The 27,860-nt window shown below is 54.0% G+C and overlaps 1 protein-coding gene across 19 annotated transcripts in view; it reads right to left on the bottom strand.

Moving 5' to 3' along the window:
- Positions 1–27,860, bottom strand: part of MGRN1 (mahogunin ring finger 1) — a 65,765-nt gene that overhangs the window by 15,886 nt on the left and 22,019 nt on the right. For 14 of the 19 annotated variants that reach the window (XM_077985497.1, XM_077985498.1, XM_015125544.3 and 11 more), the window contains exons 3-10: positions 27,000–27,088; positions 26,237–26,383; positions 20,999–21,116; positions 12,684–12,750; positions 12,307–12,356; positions 8,710–8,757; positions 3,456–3,524; positions 987–1,146 (exon numbers count right to left, since the gene is read on the bottom strand). In XM_077985497.1, the coding sequence (XP_077841623.1) occupies positions 987–1,146; positions 3,456–3,524; positions 8,710–8,757; positions 12,307–12,356; positions 12,684–12,750; positions 20,999–21,116; positions 26,237–26,383; positions 27,000–27,088 (748 nt within the window). Of the gene's footprint in view, positions 1–986; positions 1,147–3,455; positions 3,525–8,709; positions 8,758–12,306; positions 12,360–12,683; positions 12,751–20,998; positions 21,117–26,236; positions 26,384–26,999; positions 27,089–27,860 lie in introns of all 19 variants that reach the window. The other 5 variants (XM_077985495.1, XM_015125543.3, XM_015125545.3 and 2 more) reach the window with 1 other exon arrangement.

Below are 27,860 nucleotides of genomic sequence, written 5' to 3'. Positions count from 1 at the left end.
TTTGAGACCAGCCTGGGCGACATAACAAGACCCTGTCTCTAGAAAAAAAAATTTAGAAACAAGGCCGGGACCTGTGGCTCTGCCTGTAATCCCAGCACTGTGGGAGGCCAAGGCAGGCAGATCACGAGGTCAGGAGTTCAAGACCAGCCTGACCAACATGGTGAAACCCCATCTCTACTAAAAATACAAAAATTAGCTGGGCGTGGTGGTGCAGAGCTGTAATTCCAGCTACTCAGGAGGCTGAGGCAGGAGAATTGCTTGAACCCGGGAGGTGGCGGTTATAGTGAGCCAAGATTGTGCCACTGCACTCCAGCCTGGGTGACAGAGCGAGACTCTATCTCAAAAAAAAAAAAAAAAAAAAAAGCCAGGCATTGGGGCTCACGCCTGTAACCCCAGAACTTTGGAGGCTGAGGCAGGCAGATTACTTGAGGCCAGGAGTTCAAGACCAGCCTGGCCCACATGGCAAAATCCCATCTCTACTAAAAGTAAAATATTAGCTGGCGGGGGGGCGGGGCGGGTGCCTGCAATCCCACCTACTAGGGAGGCTGAGACAGGAGAATTGCTTGAACTCAGGAGGCAGAGGTTACAGTGAGCCGAGAACTCGCCACTGAACTCTAGCCTGGGTGACAGCATGAAACTATCTCAAACAAAAATTAATAAAAATAAAATAAGAATAAAGATTTCATTCACTGATTAATTTTCGTTCATCTGCCCTGGAGCGCCTCTGTAGCCCTTTGTTCTGCAAGCCTTGCCTGGCTGGAGGCAGACGTGAAGATCTGAATGCCCCGTGCTAGCGTCCCTGCCAGCTTTCATGGTGACTGACTCTGACAGCCAACACGCCCGAGTTCAGCACAGACCGGATAAATGACGACTCTTTTCTTTCTTAGCCAACAAGGGACCTGTGGCCCCCTAGGCCACAACTACTGTGGTGTGGCCAGTCCCTAACTTCCAGAACCATCCACAGAACAGCCCGCCAGGGCACTCACGCAGCCGGCAGATGGGACAGTTGTTGGCCTGGTAGCGCAGCGTGTCAGCGCAGGAGGTACAGAGGCACAGGTGGCGGCAGGGCAGGATCAGCGTGTCCCGTAGGTCGGACAGGCACACCACACACTCATTGCTGTTGTCACTGTTCTCGTCGTCCGAGGGCTGCGGAGACAAGGGCTTGTGGGTCAGCAGCCTCCCAAGGGCCAGAGTAGGGCTCCTGCTTCCTGTCCCCAGCTGTCCCACCCCACTCCACCCTGCCCCGGGGGCAGTCATGACAAAGAGAAGTCCAGAGTGGGGGGGAGGTTGCCCCATAGCAGAACCACCAGGCTCAAATCCAGTGTAAAGTCAGCACCTGGCGGGGGGGCGGGGTCTATGCCCCTCACCCACCCAAATCATGAGAACATGGTCTCTTCCTGCTCTTCAGACCCAAAAAAAAAATGTGGAAGAGATGCACCTAAGAAACATCTTCCTGAGAGTCAGCGCACCCGTATCATTTGGTTTAAAAAAACCAAGTTAGGGCCAGGCGCAGTGGCTCAGGCCTGTAATCCCAGCACTTTGGGAGGCCAAGGCGGGTGGATCACAACGTCAGGAGATGGAGACCATGGTGAAACCCCGTCTCTACTAAAAGTACAAAAAACTAGCCGGGCGTGGTGGCGGCGCCTGTGGTCCCAGCTACTCAGGAGACTGAGGCAGGAGAATGGCGGGAACCCAGAAGGCAGAGCTTGCAGTGAGCTGAGATCGTGCCACTGCACTCCAGCCTGGGTGACAGAGTGAGACTCCGCCTCAAAAAAAAAAAAAAAAAAAAAGTATGTTAGAAATATTTTCATTAGGCTGGACGCGGTGGCTCAAAAGCCTGTAATGCCAGCACTTTGGGAGGCCGAGACGGGCGGATCACGAGGTCAGGAGATCGAGACCATCCTGGCTAACACGGTGAAACCCCGTCTCTACTAAAAAATACAAAAAAAAAACTAGCCGGGCAAGGTGGCGGGCGCCTGTAGTCCCAGCTACTCGGGAGGCTGAGGCAGGAGAATGGCGGGAACCCGGGAGGCGGAGCTTGCAGTGAGCCAAGATCTGGCCACTGCACTCCAGCCTGGGGGACAGAGCAAGACTCCGTCTCAAAAAAAAAAAAAAAAAAAGAAATATTTTCATTAATGGCAGCTACCAGAAACCACATTAGCAACTGGACCAAGAGAAAGCCAAAAATCTAAACCAGTTACCCACAAACTAGGCCTGTGGCCTGCTTCTGTAAATAAAATCTTATTGGAACATTGCCACACCCACTCATTTTCATACTGTCCCCGCTGCTCCTGTTGTAATGGCCGTGTGGAGTCGATGCAACAGAGACCATATGCCCGCGCAGCTGAAAACATTCCCTCTCTGGCCCTTTTCGCAAAGTCGGCCGCCCCTTGTGTGAAACATGAATGCACTGACTGCCCTCGGCTGAGGCGAGGCCCGGCCAGGCGCTCTGCTCCCGCCACGTGGAGCTGCTCCAGTTTGCTGGGCCCAGATGCCACAATGAAGCGGGCCTGTGAGACTTTCCAAGAGATGTTAAGAGGCAGGAGTTTCACTCATGGCAGTGAGCCTTTAAAAAAGTTCATCGGCCAGGTGCAGTGGCTCAGGCCTGAGATCCCAGAGCTTTGGGAGGCTGAGGCAGGCAGATCACTTGAGATCAGAAGTTCAAGACCAGCCTGGCCAACATAGTGAAACCCCATCTCTACTAAAAATACACAAATTAAAAATTAGGCCAGGCACGGTGGCTCACACCTGTAATCCCAGCACTTTGGGAGGCCAAGGAGGGTGGATCACAAGGTCAGGAGATCGAGACCATCCTGGCCAACATGGTGAAACCCTGTCTCTACTAAAATACAAAAAAATGAGCCGGGTGAGGTGGCCCACACCTGTGGTCCCAGCGACTCGACTCGGGAGGCTGAGGCAGGGGAATCGCTTGAACCCGGGAGGCAGAGGCCATAATGAGCTGGGATCTCCCTGCTACATTCCAGCATGGGCAGCAGATAGAGACTCTGACTCAAAAAACAAAAACAGAAACAAAAAGACTAATTTCATCCCCTGCTACGTTCCCTGGCTGCGGTCCACCACGACATATTTGTCAGGCACCACGGCCGGTTCTATGGACATCTAGAAAGGGCATCCCAGGAGCTGCAGGGACACGCTGTCTACGGGGAGCCGGGCGGCAGGGTGCCACACAGCTGAGCCTGGAGGGTGAGACACTGGCCCCATTCCTGGGCTGCCTTGGGGAACCTGGATGGCAATTTACCTAACAAGCCAGTGAATTTGCTGGAGAAAGGACAAAATGTTCCACAAAGTGTTAGCTTTAAAAAAAAAAAGTAAGGAAAAATGATGGCGTCTAGTGGTCTAGGACTCCAGAGGAAGGCTTGGAAGGGAACTGGCAAGCATTGCTGTCCCCCGGCTGCTCCCAGTGTGGGCGAGGGAAACCTCACCCAGGTACACACCTTGGTCTCCTGGTTGTTCTTGTTCTCGATGCCATAGATCTCCTGCAGGAGGTAGCTGACCCGGTCCACCTGGAGAGCAGAGAGGGGCTCGCTGGGCCCTTGCCAACCGCCATGTAAGGGCTCCTCCACACCCACCTGGCCTAGCCCTGCCTCCAAGGTTCCAGGCCTCTGTCCCAGGGGCCCGCCCAGCTCAACCCCTGGGGGCCAGGAAAGGCGCAGGGAAAACCTGCTGCCTGCCCCCACCCAACCAGCAGCACCTGGAACAGGGCTGGAGCTGGTGGCTCTCCCCACCACTGGGGACCTGGAGCCAACCCACAGGCCCAACCACCACCGCCTCACCACCCCCAACACCACTCAGTTCCACCGCCACCAGCCTCACAAGGACAGCAGGAGCCGACGCCTAAAGGCACCAGACAGCAGCCTAGGTGCTCACTGCTTTCCAGACCCTCCTTCCACAAGACACGAAAGCCTCTCTGGTTTCAAAGACACCAAAGCAATGTCTCCAAGCTGATTCTGTCCTGCCGCCCACTCGCAACCCAAAAGCCTCATACTGACCACATTGCAAAGCAGTCTGTGCTGATGGGTTTCCCGCGAACCACGGGCCAGGACCACCACTCCAGGGAGCCCAGGGCCTGCTGGCCAGCTCCCTCAACACGAGGCCCTGCCCACCACCAGGGTCTCCTAGTCCCCTGGCACCTGCAGGGACCTGGACCTGCTAGAGTTTGCTCCACCTCTCTTTTGTTTATTTGTGATCTACATTTTAAATAGAGACAGGGTCTCACTACATTGCCCAGGCTGGTCTCAAATCCCCAGGCTCAAGCAATCCTCCCACTTCCACCTCCCATAGTGCTGGGATCATAGGCATGAGCCACCGCACCTGGACAACCTATCATCCAAAAAGCCAACAGATGGCCGGGTACGGTGGCTCACACCTGTAATCCCAGCACTTTAGGAGGCCAAGGCTGGTGGATCACTTGAGGCCAGGAGTTCAAGACCAGCTTGGCCAACACGCCAAAACCTCATCTCTACAAAAAATACACAAATTAGCCTGGAATGGTGGCGTGTGCCTATAGTCCCAGCTACTCGGGATGCTGAGGCAGAAGAATTGCTTGAACCCAGCAGGTGGAGGTTGCAGTACACTGGGATCATGCCACTGCACTCCAGCCTGGGCAACAGAGTGAGACTCCATCTCAAAAATAAAGAACAAGACAAAACAAATTAACTGAGTGTGGTGGCACACACCTGTAGTCCCAGCTACTTGGGAGGCTGAGGCACGAGAATCATTTGAACCTAGGAGGCAGAGATTGAAGTGAGCTGAGATCACACCACTGCATTCCAGCCTGGGCGACAGAGCGAGACTCTGTCTTGTCTCAATAAAATAAAATAAAAATTAAAATTAAATTAAATATAAAAAAAATAAAAAGCTGACAAAAATCATGCCCAAGTGGTGGCTTGAAATAGGTCTTACGTGCCCCAACAGTACACACAGGGTAACTACTAAGCACAGCCTAGGACATCTCATTGCAAGATCTAACACTGCTGTTTAGGGAACCCCATCCTCTAAATCCTCAGCGCCTACACGTGAGGCCACCAGGAACAACACTTCCCAATACAGCATCCCAGGATTACTGACCCCAGAGAACAGATGGACTACTCTACAGCTCCATTTATTCTAGGCTATTTTATCCTTCAAGTATTGATGAAGTCAAGCCAAGTCTCTGTCCAATACTTCCTTGTAAGGAAGAGAAGGAGCTGCAGACTTTGTTTCTGGTCTCTTTCCTTCCTTTTCCATCCATCCATTCATTCGGCAAATATTTACTCAACACTATATTCCAGACACCATGGCCCAAACTGGACAGAACTCAGGGCCTGCAAGAGTCCCTGCACATGGTGGGCATGCAATACACATACGCTCACCCAAGACAGGGGCCCAATGTCCCACAGCTTAGAGCTCTACAGGGAAGTCAACAGGCTCTTGCACAGCTATCTTTTTTCTTTTTTGACAGACTCTTACTCTGTCACCCAGGCTGGAGTGCAGTGGTATGATCTCGGCTCACTGCAACCTCTACTGAGATTGTACTACTGAGATGTGTTACTACTGAGATGTGTTACTACACCCGGTTAATTTTATTTTTAGTAGAGACAGGGTCTCACCATGTTGGCCAAGCTGGTATCAAACTCCTGGGCTCAAGTGATCTGCCCACCTCGGCCTCCCTAAGTGCTGGGATTACAGACGTTAGTCACTGTGCCCAGCCCCTGCACAGTTTTTTTTTTTTTTTTTTTTTTTTTTTTTGAGACGGAGTCTCACGCTGTTGCCCAGGCTGGAGTGCAGTGGCGCGATCTCGGCTCACTGCAAGCTCCGCCTCCTGGGTTCACGCCATTCTCCTGCCTCAGCCTCCTGAGTAGCTAGGACTACAGGTGCCCGCCACCGCGCCCGGCTAATTTTTTGTATTTTTAGTAGAGACGGGGTTTCACTGTGGTCTCGATCTCCTGACCTTGTGATCCGCCCGCCTCGGCCTCCCAAAGTGCTGGGATTACAGGCTTGAGCCACCGCGCCCGGCCATGCACAGTTATTTCAAAGGCAGCAAGGGTGGCCTAGGAAGAGCAGTGCATGAAGAGTACTGAAGAGTGTGTGTCTATATGTGAGTAGGAGTGAGTGTATGTGTGTCTATACGTGTGTGTTTATGTGTCTGTGTGTGTATGTGTGTGTGTGTCTGAGTGTATGTGTGTAGGTGTCTGTATATGTGTGTATGAGTGTCTATGTGAGTGTATGTGTGTAGGTGTCTGTATATGTGTGTATGAGTGTCTATGTGAGTGTATGTGTGTCTTTGTATACGTCTGTGATTGTGTGTCTATGTACATGTGTGCGAATGATCGTGAGTGTATGTGTGTGTATGTATGTGTATATGTGTGCGAGGGAATGTGTGCCTATGTATGAGCATGTGTATGAGTATGCATGTGAGTGCGTGAGTGTATGTGTATCAGTGTGTGCCTATGTATGTGTGCGAAGTGAATGTGTCTATGTATTTGTGTGTGTATGTCTATGTATGTGTGTGAATATGTATGAGTATGTGTCTATGTATGAGTATGTGACTGTGTATATGTACATGTGTGTCTATGTATGAGTGCGTGATTGAGTGTATGAGTGTGTCTATGTACGTGTGTGTGACTGTGTGTATGAGTATGTGTGTGTGATTATATGTAAGTGTGAGTGTATGTATGTGTGTGTGTATCTGTGCGAGTATGAGTGTGAATGTATGTGTATGTGTGTCTATGTATGTGTGTGTATATGTGTCTACATGTGAGTGTATGTGCATGTGTCTATGTATATGTGTGCAAACAAATGTGTCTGAGTATATGTGCATGTGTACATGTGTGTCTGAGTATGTGTGTCTATGAGTGCGTGAATATATGTGCGTGTGTACGTGTGTGTCTATGTATGTGTGTCTATGTATGACTGTGTCTATGTATGGGTATATGTGTCTACGAGTATGTATGTGATTGTGTATGTATATGTGTGTCTATGTATGAGTATATGTGCGTGTGTTCATGTGTCTGTGAGTCCGTGTGTCTGAGTATATGTGCGTGTGTTCGTGTGTCTGTGAGTCCGTGTATCTATGTATGAGTATGTGAGTATATGTGCATGTGTTCGTGTGTGTCTATGTATGAGTATATGTGCGTGTGTTCGTGTCTGTGAGTCCGTGTACCTATGTATGAGTATGTGAGTATATGTACGTGTGTTCGTGTGTGTCTATGTATGAGTATGTATGGGATTGTGCGTGTGTGTCTATGTATGAGTATGTATGGGATTGTGCGTGTGTGTCTATGTATGAGTATGTATGGGATTGTGCGTGTGTGTCTATGTATGAGTATGTATGGGATTGTGCGTGTGTGTCTATGTATGAGTATGTATGGGATTGTGCGTGTGTGTCTATGTATGAGTATGTATGGGATTGTGCGTGTGTGTCTATGTATGAGTATGTATGGGATTGTGCGTGTGTGTCTATGTATGAGTATGTATGGGATTGTGCGTGTGTGTCTATGTATGAGTATGTATGGGATTGTGCGTGTGTGTCTATGTATGAGTATGTATGGGATTGTGCGTGTGTGTCTATGTATGAGTATGTATGGGATTGTGCGTGTGTGTCTATGTATGAGTATGTATGGGATTGTGCGTGTGTGTCTATGTATGAGTATGTATGGGATTGTGCGTGTGTGTCTATGTATGAGTATGTATGGGATTGTGCGTGTGTGTCTATGTATGAGTATGTATGGGATTGTGCGTGTGTGTCTATGTGTGAGTATGTATGGGATTGTGTGTGTGTGTCTATGTGTGAGTATGTATGGGATTGTGTGTGTGTGTCTATGTATGAGTATGTGAGTATATGTGCGTGTGTTCGTGTGTGTCTATGTATGAGTATGTATGGGATTGTGCGTGTGTGTCTATGTATGAGTATGTATGGGATTGTGCGTGTGTGTCTATGTATGAGTATGTATGGGATTGTGCGTGTGTGTCTATGTATGAGTATGTATGGGATTGTGTGTGTGTGTCTATGTGTGAGTATGTATGGGATTGTGTGTGTGTGTCTATGTGTGAGTATGTATGGGATTGTGTGTGTGTGTCTATGTATGAGTATGTATGGGATTGTGTGTGTGTGTCTATGTATGAGTATGTATGGGATTGTGTGTGTGTGTCTATGTGAGTATGTATGGGATTGTGTGTGTGTGTCTATGTATGAGTATGTGAGTATATGTGCGTGTGTTCGTGTGTGTCTATGTATGAGTATGTATGGGATTGTGTGTGTGTGTCTATGTATGAGTATGTACGGGATTGTGTGTGTGTGTCTATGTATGAGTATGTACGGGATTGTGTGTGTGTGTCTATGTATGAGTATGTATGGGATTGTGTGTGTGTCTATGTATGAGTATGTATGGGATTGTGTGTGTGTGTCTATGTATGAGTATGTATGGGATTGTGTGTGTGTGTCTATGTATGAGTATGTATGGGATTGTGTGTGTGTGTCTATGTGTGAGTATGTATGGGATTGTGTGTGTGTGTCTATGAGTATGTGAGTATATGTGCGTGTTCGTGTGTGTCTATGTATGAGTATGTATGGGATTGTGTGTGTGTGCCTATGTATGAGTATGTACGGGATTGTGTGTGTGTGTCTATGTATGAGTATGTATGGGATTGTGTGTGTCTATGTATGAGTATGTATGGGATTGTGTGTTTGTATTTCCTCTGATGACTTACGATTTGCTTCTGCTTTAAAGGCTTCACAGAGAAGCTGCCGTCCATGTGCTGCAGGGGAGAAAGACACAGAGGTTAAGGTGGTCAAGCTGGCGCCTCTGAGCACCCCGTGTGGCCTCCAGGGTCGGCCACCCTGCCCCAGCCAATCCATGCCCGTAGCTGGAAAAAGAAAAAAAAAAAAAGGATGGGGCCACCTGAAAACTAAAGAGCCAAGATTTCTCAAAACACGGTCCTCAGGCCTGGCTGTGAAACTATCTGAAGCCTCCTGAACATACAGCCCTGGGACCCTGCGCCGACCCACAGAACCCAACTTTCCTCGGTTGGTCTCAAGCACACTCAAGCTGAAGGCCCGTCAGCCAAGGTGATGGACAAGGGCCTCCTGCACACCGAGAAGCAGCGCCTGGCAACGAAAATCAAGACAAACAAAACAGGTTCCTGCTCTCCCAGGGCCCGGCTGAGTTAGAAAGACAGAGCGGGAGCACCCACAGGGGTGCACACGCAGGGAACCGCAGAGCTCTAAAAACGCGGGAACGAAATAGAACAAGCGTGCCCGATGGTATCCAGGGAAACACACCACCGCTCACAGTTTGACAAGGTTAATTACGGCGACCTCGCAACAGCACTCCCTATCCCTTCTCAGTCAACCATGACCAGCACTCAGAATTTTCCGGTGAGGCTGGCGGGTTCTGACAGAAATTTCCAGAATGCTGGACTCCAAAAATAAAGCAGTTTCCCACTGGGTTCTGTACTCGAAGCACAAAATGGACCGGTTTGCCAGATATGGCCCATCTGCCTCTGCCAGAGGGGGCAGATGTGTCAACAGTCACCATGGCTTCTGACAAGGCCGGGCTGGGGAGAGAAGCTGGGGAGCCCAGTGCTAAAAAGGCAGAAGGTTGCCCTCTGCCCGGGGCACTTGCGTCACCACAGTCTGTGGTCCTGGACTCAGGAGAGAACAGACCCAGCCTCGTCACAGGACACACAGACAAGGGTCCTCTACCCAGCTTACAGAACCCCCGACCTTGGGGTGCTCTAGAAAGACCCAGATCACAGGGAGGAGCTGGACTCTGCACTTAGAGTTCTCAGGGGCTGTGGCCACACATGGGGCTGGAGGTGGGTGGAGAGCCTGGGCTAGGCAGGACCCAGAGGCAGCGTGAAGCCCGAAGCAGGCAGGCTGGGCCTTGTCTCACGGGATCCTTTTCCCCTCCTGACTCCGGGGCCGCAGGATGGTGCCACGCAGACCTGCAATGGCAGGGTGCTGATGAACGTCAGTGTACACTGGGGGGGGCCATCGAGGCACTAACAAACAAGGATGCGTCCCATCACCTCCGCCAAGTTCTCAGGAGAAACCAATGCCAGCTGGGCAGCAGCCCCTCGTCCATCCTGCCAGCGTTCCCTGAGTGTCTGCTCTGTGCCAGGTGTCAAACTCAGCTCTGAGGATGCCACGACATCCAAGAGGAGAGGGCTGCCCTCGTGAACATCAAGCGGGGACAACAGATGTTTGTTCTGAGTGGTGTCAGGAAAAGCCTCCTGCAAGGAGTGGGGCCTGACCAGTCTGCACGGTCAGGATGTGGCACCCAGGTGGGGGAAGGAGCAGCAGGACTGGGGCTCTGTGACATGTGCCAGGTGACACCCAAGGACACTGAGCCTGGTGGGAAAAGGCTACAGCCCAAGGAGGTAACAACACTGCTGATCTCTGCACACCCCAGGGTGAAGTAAGTCTACCGCAGGGAGCCCACCTTGTGGGAGCCCCAGCCCGTGTCAGCAGGCTCCACAGAATTCTAGAGGGCTGGCCTCAGTCTAGAACATTCTCCCTTGACATACTCCAAGTACCCTTTGAAAAGCGTCTTGGCCAGGTATGGTGGCTCACACTTATAATTCCAGCACTTTGGGAGGCCGAGGTGGGAGGATCACGTGAGGCCAGGAGTTTGAGACCAGCCTGGGCAACACAGCAAGACCTCCTCTCTATAAAAACAATTTTTTTTTTAAATTAGCCAGACACGGTGGTGTACTCCTGTAGTCCCAACGACTCAGGAGGCTGAAGCGGCACGATCTCTTAAGCTCAGGAGGTCAAGGCTGCAGTGAGCTGAGATCATACCACAGCCCTCCAGCCCAGGCAACAGAGCGAGAAACTGTTTAAAAAAAAGATGGCCAGATGCGGTGGCTCATGCCTATAATCCAAGCACTCTGTTGGGGGGCGAGGTGGGTGGATCACCTGAGGTCAGGAGTTCGAGAACGGCCTGGTCAACATGGTGAAACCCCATCTCTACTAAAAACACAAAAAATTAGCCAGGCATGGTGGTGGACACCTGTAATTTCAGCTACTTGTGAGGCTGAGGCAGGAGAATCTCTTGAACCAAGAGGTGGAGGTTGCAGTGAGCCGAGATCATGCCATTGCACTCCAAGCCTGGGTAACAAGAGCGAAACTCCGTCATCTCAAAAAAAATAAAATAAAAATAAAATAAAATTTAAAAAAGGCCAGGCGCAGTGGCTCACACCTGTAATCCCAGCACTTCAGGAAGCTGAGGCAGGCAGATGACCTGAGGTCAGGAGTTCAAGACCAGCCTGGTCAACATGGCAAAGCCCCGTCTCTACTAAAGATACAAAAATTAGCCAGGTGTGGCCAGGTGCAGTGGCTCATGTATGTAATCCCAGCACTTTGGGAGGCCGAGGCAGGTGGATCACGAGGTCAGGAGATCAAGACCATCCTGACTAGCACAGTTAGCACAATGAAACCCTGTCTCTACTAAAAATACAAAAAATTAGCTGGGTGTGGTGGCGGGCGCCTGTAGTCCCAGCTGCTTGGGAGGCTGAGGCAGGAGAATGGTGTGAACCCCGGAGGCAGAGGTTGCAGTGAGCCGAGGTTGCGCCACTGCACTCCAGCCTGGGCAACAGAGCGAGACTCTGTCTCAAAAAAAAAAAAAAATTAGCCAGGCATAGTAGCATGGGCCTGTAATCGCAGGTACTTAGAGGCTGAGGCAGGAGAATCGCTTGAACCTGAGAAGCAGAGGTTGCAGTGAGCACATATTGCACCACCGCACCACTCCAGCCTGGATGACACGGCGAGACTCCGTCTCCAAAAAAAAAAAAAAAAAAGGCCAGGCCCAGTGGCTCACGCCTGTAATCCCAACACTTTGGGAGGCCATGGCAGGTGGATCACTTGAGGTCAGGAGTTGGAGACCAATCTGGCCAACATGGTGAAACCCTGTTTCTACTAAACACACAAAAATTAGCCAGGCGTGGTGGTACATAGTACTCCCAGGTACTCGGGAGGTTGAGGTGGGCGCATTGCTTGAACCGGGGAGGCAGAGGTTGCAGTAAGCCGAGGTCATTGAACTCCAGCCTGGGTGACAGAGTGAGACCCTGTCTCAGGAAAAAAAAAAAAAAAAAAAAAAAGCAAATGCAAAGCCTCCTGACAGCGGCGCTCAGCCTCGGGACCAGAATTCTGGAAAGCAGGAAGCCACAGGCACACCCCCACCTGCCCCGGGCCCTTGACACTCAGCCACCCCACGAAGCCCCAACCCCTGCTCAGCCTTATCTCAAAAGACCACCCCCTGCCCAGCTCCCAGGTCCTCGGGAAGGTGATGGCCAGATGGCACTTACCTTTTCAAAGGCGGCCAAGAGCACGTGGGCATGGCCGGTCACTTCCACCACTGCTAGGGAGAAAGGGGCAGAGCAGTCAAGAATCTGGGCCTGCCCCACCCAGGCATCTCACCTCCCCGAGCCTGGCAGGCCTGCGGCACCAAGGGCTCAGCCTGCGCAGAGTCCAGAGTCCAGAGTCTGTTCTGGGACCCGCCCTCCTGCACTTTCCACTTCCTCACCTGCCCCAGACTCCAAGCTGCCCACACACCCCGCCTTGTGGCGAGCCCAAGGCCCTGTGCCTGGCCTGCTTCATCACTGCTGCAAGCACTCCTCCCTCAGGACGCGCTTCCTCCTTGCATGGCCTGCACGCCCAGGAGGATGGAAGAGGATGCACTCACCATCTCCTTCGTCTACCACAGCCTGGATGACCACTGGAAACACGCCTCGGTCCAGGTCAAAGTTCAGCTGAGGAGAGAGTTGGCAAGAACGGTCAGGACCCACACAGCCAAGCCTGGAAGCCTGGAGTCGGTCAACAGATGAGCTGGAGAAAGCAGGCAGCAGCAGAGCTCAGAGGACATGCCTCGAGATAGCAGGAAAGGTGGATGCCAGGCTTGGCACCTTTTTAATGTGTGTGTTAAAACAGATAAAACATAAACTCTGCCATTTTAACCACGTTTCAACAGCGTTAAGTACATTTAAAATGTCATGCAACTGCCACCATCCATTTCCAGAACTTTTCATCACCCCAAACAGAAACCCCACGCATAGCCATCAGCACCCATACACTCTCCGTCCCCTCCCCCAGCCCTCAGAAGCCACCACGTGCTTCCTGTCTCAAGGGATTTGCCATTTTCGGACCTGTCATTTACATGGAATTGCACAACAGGTGACCTTCTGTCTAGGTATGTTTCCAAAGTTCACCCACGGAGCAGCACGCATCGGTGCTGCTTTCCTTTTTCTGGCCAAATAACAGGCACTGTGTGGACATCCACACGCTGTGCACGCATTCCTCCGTGATGGACACCGGACTGGGCCTGCGTCCTGGCTACGGTGAGCAGTGCTGCTCAAGTGTCTGCCTGAACCGCGTTTTCGGTTCTCCTGGGTGCGTGCCTTGGAGGGGAAGTGCTGGTCACTGGGCAACTCCCTGTGACTTTTGAAGGCACCTGCCTTGGCCCCAGAAAACACAAAAGGCAAGCGAGGGAGACCACGAGGCTGGCTTGAGTCCAAGGAGAAGCTTCCTCCTGCTTTCATCCCAACCCTGCCGTGCACAGGCTGAAGGCCACCCTCTTCCCCACAGCCCCCAGGGCCCCAGCAGTCGGCCCAGCACAGTACCATCCTCTTGGAGCCCTACTCCCGGGTACTGCTCTGCGGGTCTCGCCCTGCCCTCTGCAGGCCAAGTCTTTCTCTGGGCCTCAGGAAGCACTTGGCCCCTGGGCTTCTATCATTCAGACCCTGGTAACCAGGAAAGCCACTGGCCACCATCGGGCTCCCTGACTCCCTCCATGGAGGGCAGGGACCCTGTCTCTCCAGTCACCATGACATCCTCGGTGTCTGGCACAGAACAGCAATGGACACATGCACCTGTTTATTCTGGGAGGAAAAAGAATCATTTATTTCTCAATAAAGATTTACTGAAAGAACGGATACTGGCTGCGCCACTGTGAGCATTCTAAAAGCCAGCAAATCATTTGCTTAACACGAGTGAACTGCAGGAGATGGTAATTATAACACAATAAAGGTGTTTAAAAAAAAAAAACAAAACAGAACAAGGCCGGGTGCCATGGCTCATGCCTGTAATCACAGCACTTTGGGAAGCCCAGACAGCGGATCACCTCAGGTCAGGGGTTTGAGACCAGCCTGGCCAATATGGTGAAACCCCATCTCTACTAAAAATACAAAAATTAGCCAGGCGTGGTGATGCACGCCTGTAATCCCAGCTACTCGGGAGGCTGAGGCAGGAGAATCGCTTGAACCCGGGAGGCAGAGGTTGTGGTGAGCCGAGATCGCCCCATTGCACTCCAGCCTGGGGGACAGAGTGAGACTCCACCTCAAAAACAAAAACAAAAAATTGATGAGACATCAAAAGGAAGGGCCTGGCAGGCCCAGTTCAGGCAAGGGCAGCTGGGTCGGGGGAGAGCATCCTGCCTCCCGAGCCCGACCACAGGCCTCAGTGACCAAGACCCACGAGGAAGGGACGAGCCCCTCCATGTCTGCAGCAACCACCCCCACAGACGTCCAGGTGGGAACACTCCTGGCCCAGCACACGGGAACCCTTAGCCCGCAGCCAAGCACTCACCCCAAACGGCAACGCTCAGAACCAACAGACACACAGGATGTCTCCTCTCCCACTGTCCCTCCGTGAAGTGGGCAGCAGAAGCAGGGCAGGGGCACACATCCCCACCCCAGCGGCCCACGGTGGCTTTCATCTCAGGTCCTCCTGAGCCTCAGCTTCCTTCCTTGTAAAATGGGGTCATTACTGTGCTACCGCATGGGTTTCAAGGATAAAGCACAAATGTAGTCCTCTCAACAGACCCAGCACAGACACTGCCTGTGGTGGTTGCTACGGCTGTTGTGAATATTACTATCATGTTTTGTTTTGTTTTTTTTTCTTTTTTTGAGACAGAGTCTTGCTCTGTTACCCAGGCTAGAGTGCAGCTGCTGGATGTTGGCTCACTGCAACCTCCAACTCTTGGGTTCAAGCAATTCTCCTGCCTCAGCCTCCCGAGTAGCTGGGATTATAGACGCCTGCCACCATGCCCAGCTAAATTTTTATATTTTTTGTAGAGACAGGGTTTCACCCTGTTGGCCAAGCTGGTCTCAAACTCCTGACCGCAAGAGATCTGCCTGACTCAGCCTCCCAAAATGCTGGGATTACAGGCATGAGCCACTGCCCCTGGCCAAATATTACTATTATTTAAGGAACAGAGAAAAATGTTTCTTCCTAAGATTTGTCAACACAGTGAATTTCCTACCAAAAATAAAGACGAGGAGAAGAGTTACGCGGACCACAGAGAGTAGTCAGGAGAAGGGGACGGGGAGAAACATTAGTGTGCCCAACTGCCAACCAGGAAGGCTACATGGACATGGACACAAGGCAAAGGCTGGCAGTACCCAGGCGCTCCCAAGGATGTCCCCACCCAGCAGGGACTCCATACCCACAGGCACCTGGCACACAGCTACCGCAGCTTCCTGCCATCTGGAGCTAAGAGTTCCATTCCGATCAGAATGAATGGCACATGTAACCCATCGATACAAGAAGCCCTGGGCAGGCAGCCATCAGCTGAACAAACCACAAGCCTGGAGACCAAGTCCACACGGGCCTAGGCCCTGCATCTCACGAGGGAGGGTCACAGGCTCCAGCCACAAGTCCCGTGGTATGGATACCAATGCACATGTGGACAGAGGTGGACAGAGACACTGACGCTGGGGGCTGTGCTGTGAAGGCTGAGAAGTGCCGTGGTCTCTGTTAGCGAGGAAGGGTGAAGCCAGAAGTCGGCAGGGCACTGGCCCGGGGCCAGAGTCAGGGCTGCTGGCGGTGAGTCTAGCTCCTTACCCATTCACTACAAACAGGCCCCCACCCGAGCCTCAGTTTCCCCATTTGGCAAAATGGAACGGAAGTCACGCCTAACGCAAGGCTCCAAGTGCTGTGGCTGGCAGAGCACACAGTCAATACCAGCACCCAGAAGTCCGTGTGTCCAGGCAACGGGAGCCGACCCAGTCTCCTCTGGGAGGGGCTGGAGGGTGCAAAAGGAGAAAAGGGTGCGAAAAGTGGCCAAGGAGGCCAATCCTGGGCCAGAGCTTTGTGCAAATGTCCACACACATCAGAAAGCTGCAGGCTGTTGGGCCTGACATGGTGGCTCAGGCCTGTAATCCCAACACTCTGGGAGACCGAGGTAAGAGGATTGCTGGAGCCCCGGAGTTTGAGATCAGCCTAGGCAACATAGTCAAACTCTGTCTCTACCAAACAAACAAACAAACAAACAGCCAGCAGTGGTGGCACCTGTAATCCCAGCTACTGGGAAAGTTGAGTTGAGGTGAGAGGATCTCTTAACCAAGGAGTTCGAGGCTGCAGCGAGCTGTGATTGTGCCACTGCACTCCAGCCTGGGAGACAGAGTGAGCCCCTGTCTCAAAAAGGCGGGGGGAGGCTGCAGGGAGGTGGGGCACATGTTCACACCCACCGGGACCCAGCCAGGCCTCCAGCTCCCAGCCAACCGAGGGATACCACAGACACCTGGGCTTGCCAGAGGGAGGGACACTCCCTTCCCTGGCGTGGGGAGCCTGTCAGGGGCTGATGCTGGGACTGTAGGCCCCTTGTGAGCCTATTTCCTGCCCACTCCGCTGAGTCTGCACAGGAGCCATCGTCCCAGGGTTGCCTAGCAACGCTCCCACGCTGCTGCCACAAGGGCTGTCATGAAGCCCAGAAAGGAGGAGTTCACGCACCGGCAGCCGCTCCTTTAGGTGATGGAGCTGGACGGGGGAGGCAGAGCTTTGTGGAGCGCACCCACCCCCACGCCCCTGCCCACCCCGCGCTTCCACCCAGGCCTGGAATGCATCCGCGCAGCCAGCACCTCAGCACTGACGGAGGAGCCTGAGTGAGCTGTGATTTTTTCTCATCACACTGCAGAAACTCAGTGCTGACAGTGCTTTACTGGTGTGCAATAAAAACCAATGGTCTGGGGGAGGCGTGCATGATGGTAGCTGTAGCCTTCTCTCCCACTAGCCGGCTGGCAGACTGGGGTTTACAGTGGGCACCCCGGGTAAAGCCCTTTGCATGCTGATCACAGAGCCCTCATGGCCACCCTGTGAGGAACTGCTTCCAGCCCCAGTCTGCAGAAGGGCAAACCCAGGCTCACAGAGCTGCAGAACTGGCCTAACGCTCTAGAGAGAGAAAGCAGCAGAACCAAAGTGGGCCCCCAGCCCCTCCACACATGTCCTCTCTGCTCCTGGGCAAGGCCAGTGCAGCCACCCTGGGCACCCCTGTGGCCTGTCCTTGCAGCTGTGCTCTTAACGACGCTAAGCCACGTCTGGCCCAGCATCTGAGCCCCTCAGGTTCTCTCTGGGAAAGCGTCTCCCTCCTACTCCAGGTCTCTGTGGCCTGGCTGCAGGACGGGAGGCCCCCGCCCCAAGTGGGGCCACAAAGAGAAGGCGCACGGCCTCCCAGCACCTCTGGACCCAGCCGGATGGCCACGCGCTGGCCTGCAGGGCACTCGCTGAGAACAGGGCCAGCTGAGGGAGGTGGGAGGCTAAGCCACAGAGATCCCCGCCCTGATGACACATTCCCTGGAAGAAACCTCAGGCCACCTAGTCTTCTCTGAAACTACACCAGTAAGTCTCTAGTTTTCTTTTCTTAAACAAACCCAAGAGTTTTTCTGTCACTTCCATCCACAAAAGTCCTGACAAAGATAGCAGCTCGAAGGCCGCACAGCAGCAGCTGTCCCTGACGTGCGCCGACTCTCAGCATGGCCATCCACGGACAAGCCAGGGCTACAAGCACACGGGCGCTCATTCAGCTTCCTCAGCAAACCCTCACCAAAGGGCCCCTGGTGGGTCCAGTGCCAAGTCCGGGACAGAGGTAAGGACAACTGGGGGCATCGTGGTTCCAACCCTCTCTGGGCCCTGAACCCTCAGGAAGCTGGCCACAGTGACCCCTCCCCTCCCCCTCCCACCTCACCTGCAAACCCATGGCTCACAGGGCATGGAGACTGGGGCTCCCCAGAGGGGCTGGGGGAGGGACCCCAGGGAACATGAAAAAACAGGGAACAGAGACACCCCCAAACTCCCACTCCCCAGAGTTCAGCACACACGCCACACAGCACCCACAGCCACACGTGAGAGCTGCGTGCAGGGTCCACACCGGTGATGCTGGGAGAGGACAGAGACTCCGCCCACCCAAGGGAGTCTGGGGAGACATTTATTTTACTTTTACCTTTATTTTATTATTATTATTTTTACCTTCCCAAGAAATGGAGTCTCGCTATGTTGCTCAGGCTGGAGTACAATGGCTATTCAAAGGGACAATCCCACTACTCCTCAGCATGAGAGTTTTCATCTGTTCGGTTTCCAGCCTGGGCCGATTCCCCCCTCCTTAGACAACCTGGTGGTCCCCCACTCCCAGGTGCTTTTACTTTTGAGACAGGGTCTCGCTCTGTCACCCAGATTGAAGTGCAGTGGCATGATCATGGCTCACTGCAAGCTCGATCTCCCAAGTTCAAGCGATCTTCCCACCTCAGCCTCCTCAGGAGCTGAGACTACAGGTGAATACCATCACACCAAGCTGATTTTTGTATTTTTCACAGAGACAAGGTTTTACTCAGGCTGGTCTCAACCTTAAATGATCCTTCCACTTCAGCCCCCCAAAGTCCTGGAACTACAGGCAAAAGCCACCACACCTGGCTTGTTTTATTTTATTTTTTTATTTTTTTTTGAGACGGAGTCTGGCTCTGTCACCGGGGCTGGAGTGCAGTGGCCGGATCTCAGCTCACTGCAAGCTCCGCCCCCCGGGTTCGGGCCATTCTCCTGCCTCAGCCTCCCGAGTAGCTGGGACTACAGGCGCCCGCCGCCTCGCCCGGCTAGTTTTTTGTATTTTTTAGTAGAGACGGGGTTTCACCGTGTTCGCCAGGATGGTCTCGATCTCCTGACCTCGTGATCCACCCGCCTCGGCCTCCCAAAGTGCTGGGATTACAGGCTTGAGCCACCGCGCCCAGCTGGCTTGTTTTATTTTTAATGCAAGGACAAGGAGGCTTTTCACAGAGAGCGGCTGCAGGTCAGGAAGAGAGGAGCCACAGGACTGGCCCCAGCATAAGTAAGCTCATCAGGCCTCCTGGGAGGGCATGTGGTCAATGTCTCCGCCTGGCCTCGGACCCACAAGGTCTGTCCTGTTTCTTGTTTTTGTTTTGGTTTTTTTTTTGAGACAGAGTCTCGCTCTGTCGCCCAGGCTGGAGTGCACTGGCTCGATCTCGGCTCGCTGCAAGCTCCGCCTCCCGGGTTCACGCCATTCTCCTGCCTCAGCCTCTCGAGTAGCTGGGACTACAGGCACCCACCACCTCGCCCGACTAATTTTTTGTATTTTCAGTAGAGACGGGATTTCACTGTGTTAGCCAGGATGGTCTCAATCTCCTGACCTCGTGATCCGCCTGCCTCAGCCTCCCAAAGTGCTGGGATGACAGGCGTGAGCCACCGTGCCTGGCCACACGAGGTCTGTACTGTTACACAGGAACCCCCTGGACCAGGGTCTTTGCAAGCTGCAGACCACATGGACGCTGGAAAACAAGGCAAAGGGAGAAGGAAGGAGGATACAGCTTTGACTGAAAGCTGGAGAGGGGCCTAGGAGGGAAAACTAGCAAAGCAGCCACTTAAGCCGCAACCTACAAAAGGCCTCGTTAAAAGAAGTCTGCAGCTTTGGCTGGTCACAGTGGCTGACGCCTGTAATCCTAGCACTTTGAAGGCCAAGGCAGGCGGATCACGAGGTCAGGAGATCAAGACCATCTGAGCTAACACAGTGAAACCACATCTCTACTAAAAATACAAAAAATCAGCTGGCCATGGTGGCATGTGCCTGTAATCCCAGCTACTCAGGAACCTGAGTCAGGAGAATCCCTTGAACCCAGGAGGCAGAGGTTGCAGTGAGCCAAGACCGCACCACTGCACTCCAGCCTGGGCAACATAGTGAGACTCCGTCTCAAAAAAAAAAAAAAAAAAAAAAAAAGAGACGTCTGCATCAAGATTTTAAACAAAAGTAAGGTTAAAAAGTTTCGGCCGGGCGCGGTGGCTCAAGCCTGTAATCCCAGCACTTTGGGAGGCCGAGACGGGCGGATCACGAGGTCAGGAGATCAAGACCATCCTGGCTAACACAGTGAAATCCCGTCTCTACTGAAAATACAAAAAATTAGTCGGGCGAGGTGGTGGGCGCCTGTAGTCCCAGCTACTCGAGAGGCTGAGGCAGGAGAATGGCGTGAACCCGGGATGCAGAGCTTGCAGTGAGCTGAGATCCAGCCACTGCACTCCAGCCTGGGTGACAGAGCGAGACTCCGTCTCAAAAAAAAAAAAAAAAAAAAGTTTGTAAGACCACCACCAGGCTGGGCGTGGTGGCTCAAGCCTGTAATCCCAGCACTTTCGGAGGCCGAGACGGGCGGATCACGAGGTCAAGAGATCGAGACCATCCTGGCTAACACGGTGAAATCCTGTCTCTACTAAAAAAAAAATAAAACTAGCCGGGCGAGGTGGTGGGTGCCTGTAGTCCCAGCTACTCGGGAGGCTGAGGCAGGAGAATGGCGTGAACCTGGGAGGCAGAGCTTGCAGTGAGCTGTGATCCGGCCACTGCACTCCAGCCTGGGCCATGACAGAGCGAGACTCCGTCTCAAAAAAAAAAAAAAAAAAAAAAAAAAACACCACCACCTGGTGTGAACAGACCCTGCACTGCTGCAGCCGGCAAAGGGGGCCCCATTCTTCACAGCTCCCGAGATCCCAGTGTCTGAACCTCCGTGTGGCTGCCTGGTTGGCGTCTGGTCTCCTGGCTCCGCCAACATGTGGCCCAGGCCTTGCTCCAGTCCATCCGCACGTCTGCCTGAGCACATAGACTGGGGTAGCCGTTCCCAGGCCTTATGAAGCCCGGAGGAACCCAAACACACAGGTCTCACTGCGCTGGCCCCACCCCCAAGAGGAGAGAATTCGAGAGAAAGAGCAAAAGGCAAGAAGGAGCTCAGCCAGGATTACCTCGTCATCCTTCCATTCCAAGAAGTCGATCTTGAAGGAGGGCAGGGAGAACTGCTGGCTCACCCCTCTCTTGTAGTGGACGGTCTCGGACTGTAGTGAGGGGCTTTTGGGGCTGTATCTGCAGGGAGCCGAGAGCAGGCAGTGAGACTGCAGCAGGGCGAGGGCCCTCCGTGCCCGCCCCTCCCACTCTGAAAGCTGGCAGGGCTGCAGACATCTGTCTTTTGGGGACCCTCTCTTGTGGGGGACAGCAAACTGCCTACATGACCACGTGGCCCTCACCTTCCAGGGCCTTCCACAGCCTCTCGGCTCACCATGCAGCTCTGCCCACGTCAGGCCCGGCTACGATTCTTCCAGAGCCCACACCTGCCCAATCCCTTTGCTACATCGCCCAGTGTGGCTGTGCTTTTCCTTTCGATGGGGTGCTAAGCTGGTTTACTTTTTTTTTTTTTTAGATAAGAGTCTTGCTCTGTCGCCCAGACTGGAGCGCAGCAGCATGATCTCAGCTCACTGCAACCTCTGCCCCCCGAGTTCAAGTGCTCCTCCTGCCTCAGCCTCCAGAGTAGCTGGGATTACAGGTGTGAACCATCAGGCCAGGCTAATTTTTTATTTTTAGTACAGACAGGGTTTCGACATGTTGGCCAGGCTGGTCCGAACTCCTGACCTCAAGTGATCCACCTGCCTCAGCCTCCCAAAGTGCTGGGATTACCGGCGTGAATCACTGCGCCCAGCTTGAGTGCTTGCTTTTAGAATGAACACAGTACTTAAGTACACACAGTGCAAAATGCTCCTTCCCCAACCCTCACACCTGCTCCCAGCGGCCTGTTCTCCGCCCCAGCAGAGACCCATATATCACTCCCGGGGAGCGAGGCACAATGGTGGCCACGTGCACCGCGGGTCTCTCTTCCTCAGCATTCAGACGCGGTAGGCGTCAACACTGCTCTTTCATGTGTCCGCACACATTGGGGCTGTGTCCTGTGAACCACCACACCGGTCCCGCTGTGGTTTTATCATTCCGTCAGGGCCCCTGAGATGGTCACCAATATCTCACTCTTCTTAACACCTTTCCGCATGTCTTCGCCACAGGCCAGGCGCGAGTGCATCCCTAAGACAGGTGTCTCAAGCAGTTTCATGTCTGATAAAACTCCATGCAGGAACCCAATTCACACCCCACAGCCCCTCCCTCCACCACACCACCCTGCTTGCCTGTGGCCAGGGCTGGCTCTCCTGGACAAAGGCACACTGAGCCCAGAGGTGGGGTAGGGTGTGGGAGGGCCACCACTGTACACACAAAGGCAGAAGAGGCCTGCCCTGGCCACCAGAGCCCAGTGTGGGAGGCGGCACTACAGGGGAGGCCCAGGCTCAGCCTCAGTAAAACGCACAGTTAAGACACCGCCCTCGGCCGGGCGCGGTGGCTCAAGCCTGTAATCCCAGCACTTTGGGAGGCCGAGGCGGGCGGATCACAAGGTCAGGAGATCGAGACCACAGTGAAACCCCGTCTCTACTAAAAATACAAAAAATTAGCCGGGCGCGGTGGCGGGCGCCTGTAGTCCCAGCTACTCAGGAGGCTGAGGCAGGAGAATGGCGGGAACCCGGGAGGCGGAGCTTGCAGTGAGCCGAGATCGCGCCACTGCACTCCAGCCTGGGCAACAGCATGAGACTTCGTCTCAAAAAAAAAAAAAAAAAAAAAAAAAAAAGACACCGCCCTCAGGTGGACCCCAGCTTTCTCCTGTGAGCTGTGGAGCCCTGCACACACCCTTCTGTCTGAGCCTCAGTTTCCCTGTCATGAGGCAGAGAGGGCGGCTTGCCCTGCAGCTCAAATGGATGGAGCACTGGCAGGCTGGATGGGGTCTGGGTGCCTGGGCACGGCCTCCAGGTCCTGGAGCTGCTCCTGCTCTGTGATCCCTGCTGGGAGGGGAATCAGGCCTCGTACCAGGTCCTGAGAGGAGGGGACTGTTTTCTCTGTGATCCCCGCTGGGACGGGAAGCTGGCCTTGCGCCAGGTCCTGAGACAGGGGGACTGTGGCACTTCTCTCGTCACTAGCCCCCGGGGGTCTAGGACAGGGTGACACCAGCCAGGCTTGGCAGGGCATTTCTCTGTTCTCTCTAGCCTTTCTGGTGGCAGCGGGACCCTCTCTTCAAGCGCACCCGAGATGGTTACCCAACCCCTGAGCGCTGGGGGGCAGGGGGCAGACCACTCACTCACACTGGCCTGTGACCTCGGCGCACACCCCCTTTGTGGCAGCCCCCGGACATCTCCCCAGAACCCAGCTCCTCCACCATGTTGGCCAGGCCCAAGGAGGGCACCAGGCCCCAGAAGCCCAGCTCCTCCATCACGTTGGCCAGGCCTGAGGAGGGTACCAGGCCCCGTGGGTGTCAAACACTCAACCCCAAGCAGTGGGATGCAAGAAAGGGACAGAGGGGCCTGCCCTGGTCACTCCAAATGCTCCTATACCCAATAATTCCACGCCTGTCATAGCACACAGGCATGCATTTCTGGTGTCATTAAAGAAATATGATCTGGAGACCATCCTGGCTAACACGGTGAAACCCCGTCTCTACTAAAAAAATACAAAAAACTAGCCGGGCGAGGTGGTAGGCGCCTGTAGTCCCAGCTACTCGGGAGGCTGAGGCAGGAGAATGGCGTAAACTTGGGAGGCGGAGCTTGCAGTGAGCTGAGATCCGGCCACTGCACTCCAGCTTGGGCGACAGAGCGAGACTCCGTCTCAAAAAAAAAAAAAAAAAAAAAAAAAAAAAAGAAATATGATCTGGGCCGGGCACAGTGGCTCACGCCTGTAATCCCAGCACTTTGAGAGGCCAAGGTGGGAGGATCATGGGGTCAGGAGATCGAGACCATCCTGGCTAACACGATGAAACCCCGTCTCGACTAAAAATACAAAAAATTAGCTGGGCGTGGTGGTGGGTGCCTGTAGTCCCAGCTACTTGGAAGGCTGAGGCAGGAGAATGGTGTGAACCCGGGAGGCAGAGGTTGCAGTGAGTTGAGATCGCGCCACTGCACTCCAGCCTGGGTGACAAAGTGAGACTCCATCTTAAAAAAAAAAAAAAATATATATATATATATATATATATATACACACACACACACACACACACATATATATATAAAATCACGTGCCAGGGCAAGGTAGAGCCTCAAAGAACAAAGTCCAGAAAAAGGGACCTGTTCCTCCCCCAAGGGCTGGTCCACAGGAAGAACCCTGGCTGCCGGGGAGCCCAGGGCCAGAGCCCAAGGGCGGCCTCACCTCGTGGCAGGTTCCCTCAGAAGCCCCACGAGTCGTTTCCACCAGCCCCTCAGCTCGAGCACTCAGGCTCCTTTCAGGAGCACTTGTCACATGAGGGGCTGTGCACAGGACACACGGTCCCCTCCTCACACCACCCACCCGCATTTCCAGCTGAGGACACAGAAGCACAAGCAGTCACGTGCCCCAAGCCACTCAGTGGGGACAGCATTCAAAGGCTAGGCTCTCAACCACACCCTATCGGCAGATGCAAAGCTGACCACTGAGCACTGTGCTCCAATGCAGGAAGGTGGGGGGTACACTCCTGCCTGTCCCTAAAGCCACTTGGGGCAGATGTGCCTTTGTAGGCTGGAGGCGGTCCTGCCAGCTCCTGCTGAAGTCGCACGTTTCAAACCTTCAGGGCCAGAAGGACCCTTATTTCAAATAAAACCTCTGAAAGTGCAAATATGTAATTGTGACACAATAAAAAATAAATATTTGGTCCCGGCCCCAGGTCCTGACACGGAGTCCTCTAAAACCCTTGTCATTTCCTGAGCGACAGGCGTGCTACGAGCGTGTTTTTTCTATTATTTGGTCCGTGATCTTTGCTCCCGACACAGAACTCCAAACCCGCGGAATGTCCTGGGTGGCAGGAGCGTCTTATGTGTCAGTGAGGTGACTCTCGGCTCCTGTATGGGGTTGGCCGCCAGAAAGACCAAGCCATGATTAGAATCTTGGAAATGTCGTCGAAGAGCTCCTGAGGAAAAACAAACAAAAACCTGGGCCAGGCGGGCCGGGCTGCTGGCTCACGGCTGTAATCCCAGCACTTTGGGAGGCCAAGGCAGGTGGATCATCTAAGGTCGGGAGTTCGAGACCAGCCTGGCCACGATGGAGAAACCCTGTCTCTACTAAAAATACAAAACTAGCAGGGCATGGTGGCACACGCCTGTAAACCCAGCTACTAGGGAGGCTGAGGCAGGAGAAGCACTTGAACCTGGGAGGCGGAGGTTGTAGTGAGCCGAGATCGCGCCATTTCACTCCAGCCTGGGCAACAAGAGTGAAACTCCGTCTCAAAAACAAACAAAACCACTTTGGGAGGCCGAGATGGACGGGATCATGAGGTCAAGACATCGAGACCATCCTGGCCAACATGGCAAACCCCTCATTCCCTACTAAAAATACAAAAATTAGCCAAGCGTGCTGGTGCATGCCTGTAGTCCCAGCTGCTCAGGAGGCTGAGGCAGGAGAATCGCTTAAACCTGGGAGGCGGAGATTGCAGTGAGCCGAGATCGCGCCACTGCACTGCAGCCTGACCAACAGAGCGAGGCTCTGTCTCAAAAAAAAAAAAAAAAAAAAAACCTGGAACTGAATTTCAGCCAAGCCCCATCCTCCAGGGAGGGGACAGCGGCTGAAGACAGAGTTAATCATCAATCCTGCCTACGTGATGAAGCCTCCAGAAAAGGCCCTGAAATAAGCAGTTTTCGGGAAAGCTTCCGGGTTGGTGAATACGAAGGTGGCACGCACCACCCCTTTCCCCACACCTCGCCCTGTGAACCTCTTCATCTGGATCCTTTACAATCAACCAACAAACATCAGCCAAGTGTTTCCCTGGCTTCTGTGAGCCACATCAGCAACTGACCAAGCCTGAGGAGTGGGCTGTGGGAGCATGATTTACGGCTGGTTGGTGAGAAGTTCAGGTGGCAGTGGGGGCTTATGACTGGCATCTGAAATGGGGCAGTCTTGTGGGACTGGGCCCTCCATGTGCTGCACAAACTCCAGGCAGCATCGGAACTGAAATGAGTCACAGGACCCCAGCTGGCTCCCGCAGAGAAGAGGCGAGTCCCTGGGGTGGGAGAAGCCCCTCACATTGTGGTAAAGTCCTGGGAGTATGGTAAGAGAGCAGGGTTTCGTTTTCTCCCTCTGGTTACTAAGGCAGAGAGAAGCCTCCCCAAGGAGTCCGGGGACCCCCAGCCCAGCTGCTGCCAGCCGCATGTGGGACTCACACTGCCCTGCCGTTCAGGAACTCCTCCGACGCCTGGCAGTAGATGGTGATGGCCACACGGGCATCAGCGTCGAAAGTGAACTCCAGGCTGTAAAGCACCCGGGGCTTGTCGCCGTCCTCGGTGGGGCTATCAGCGTCGTCTTTGTACCTACCGCAGGCGGTGGAGAGAGGCAGCGGATCAGAGGCCACATCCGCGGAGGCTGCCTCCTGCCCTGCCAGGCTGAGGGCCGTGAAGGCGGCTTTGTGGACACAGCCCACTTCTCCAGCAGACATGGGGGCCGTTTCCTATTTGGACATGAAAGCCCAATGGTCCAGGGCTTGCCTCTCCTTCTTCCTGCCCACAGAAGACGGGGTACATGCTTTTGGTTCAGAGACAGCCCCAGATGCCTCAAGTCTAGTTGGTTTAGGCAGTTTCTGAACCTACTGAAATCTGGTGCTGGGTCATTCCTGGCAGTGGGGGGCCGTCCCGTGCATGGCGGGAAGTCAGCACCCCTGGCACCCACCTGAGATGCCAGGGCACCCCACCTGGCTGCCTCCAGACACTGCCCAGGGTCCCTGTGAGGCACAGCTGAGAAGCCCTGGCTAAATGGCTCTTTCCACATGCCCTTTCCCTCACTCAGCCCAGGGCAGCCTCTGATTCCACATGGCAGGGTGCAGAAACTGGGGCCCCTCCCACCTGCCCTTTTCCTCAAGCAAGCCAGAACCTCTGCCCCGGGCTGCGCCCCACAGAGCCACAGGGTCCCCAGGGGCAGGGCGAAGGTTACCTCACCAGCCGGAGGGAGTCTTTGCGGATGTTCACCAGGCTCCGCAGCGTCTTCACGGGCTCGTGAGGGGCAGGAGTGACGTAGGGAAACTAGGAGGAAAACCACAGGGCCGCAGGTGACTCCCTCAGGAGCGGCGAAGGACAGAAAACGGGCCAGGGTGCAGCGGCCACAGCCCCAGTGAGTATCCCTGGGTTCTCGTCCCCGTGTTAGAGGCTGCGTGGGTAGGCTGTCCTCATTTACAGGTAGAAGCTGCAGGCCACACAGCCCGCACATGCAACAGCCAGGACCAAACCACCCTGAGCAAATCCGGCCAGGCAGCCTCAACGCCTGATTCCCGCACGCTGGGGCCGCCCATCCCCAACCTGCTCTCCCAGGCTTCCCACATCCATCACTGCCTGGAGCAACCTCAGCCCCTTCCTTGGGCCCCACCCTTTCCATCCTCAAAGCTTCCAACGAGCACCCCCGCCCCAGGCTGAGCCCCCAGATCCCCCAACGTTTACTGGCTCCTCCGGCCTCCTGTCCCCCAAGGCCTGCACCCTCTCACCTCCTCCTCTGTTCCCAGGGCCCCCTGCCTTTCTGCTCCTCCTGGAGGGGCCTCCTTCCCACCTATCACGGCTTGGTTCAGCCACGGCCTCTCCAGTGGCGTCTCCCTTTCTGCCCTTTCTCTCTTCTACCCATTTGTCCTGTGTTAATTGTCTATACTCCCACTAGGTAGCAGAGGCGGGGTCTGCCTTCACCCTAGGCCCTGGAAGAGTGCTAGGCACACAACAGGTGCCAAACGTGTGCTGAACAAACGGACAGCTCACAGTACTCGCGTACTATGACAGTATTCGAATGTACCCTCCTCTGGCAATGAGGGAA

The sequence above is a fragment of the Macaca mulatta genome, chromosome 20, assembly GCF_049350105.2.
Source record: "Macaca mulatta isolate MMU2019108-1 chromosome 20, T2T-MMU8v2.0, whole genome shotgun sequence".
NCBI classification, from domain to species: domain Eukaryota; kingdom Metazoa; phylum Chordata; class Mammalia; order Primates; family Cercopithecidae; genus Macaca; species Macaca mulatta.
This window is presented reverse-complemented; position numbering and strand designations above follow the sequence as displayed.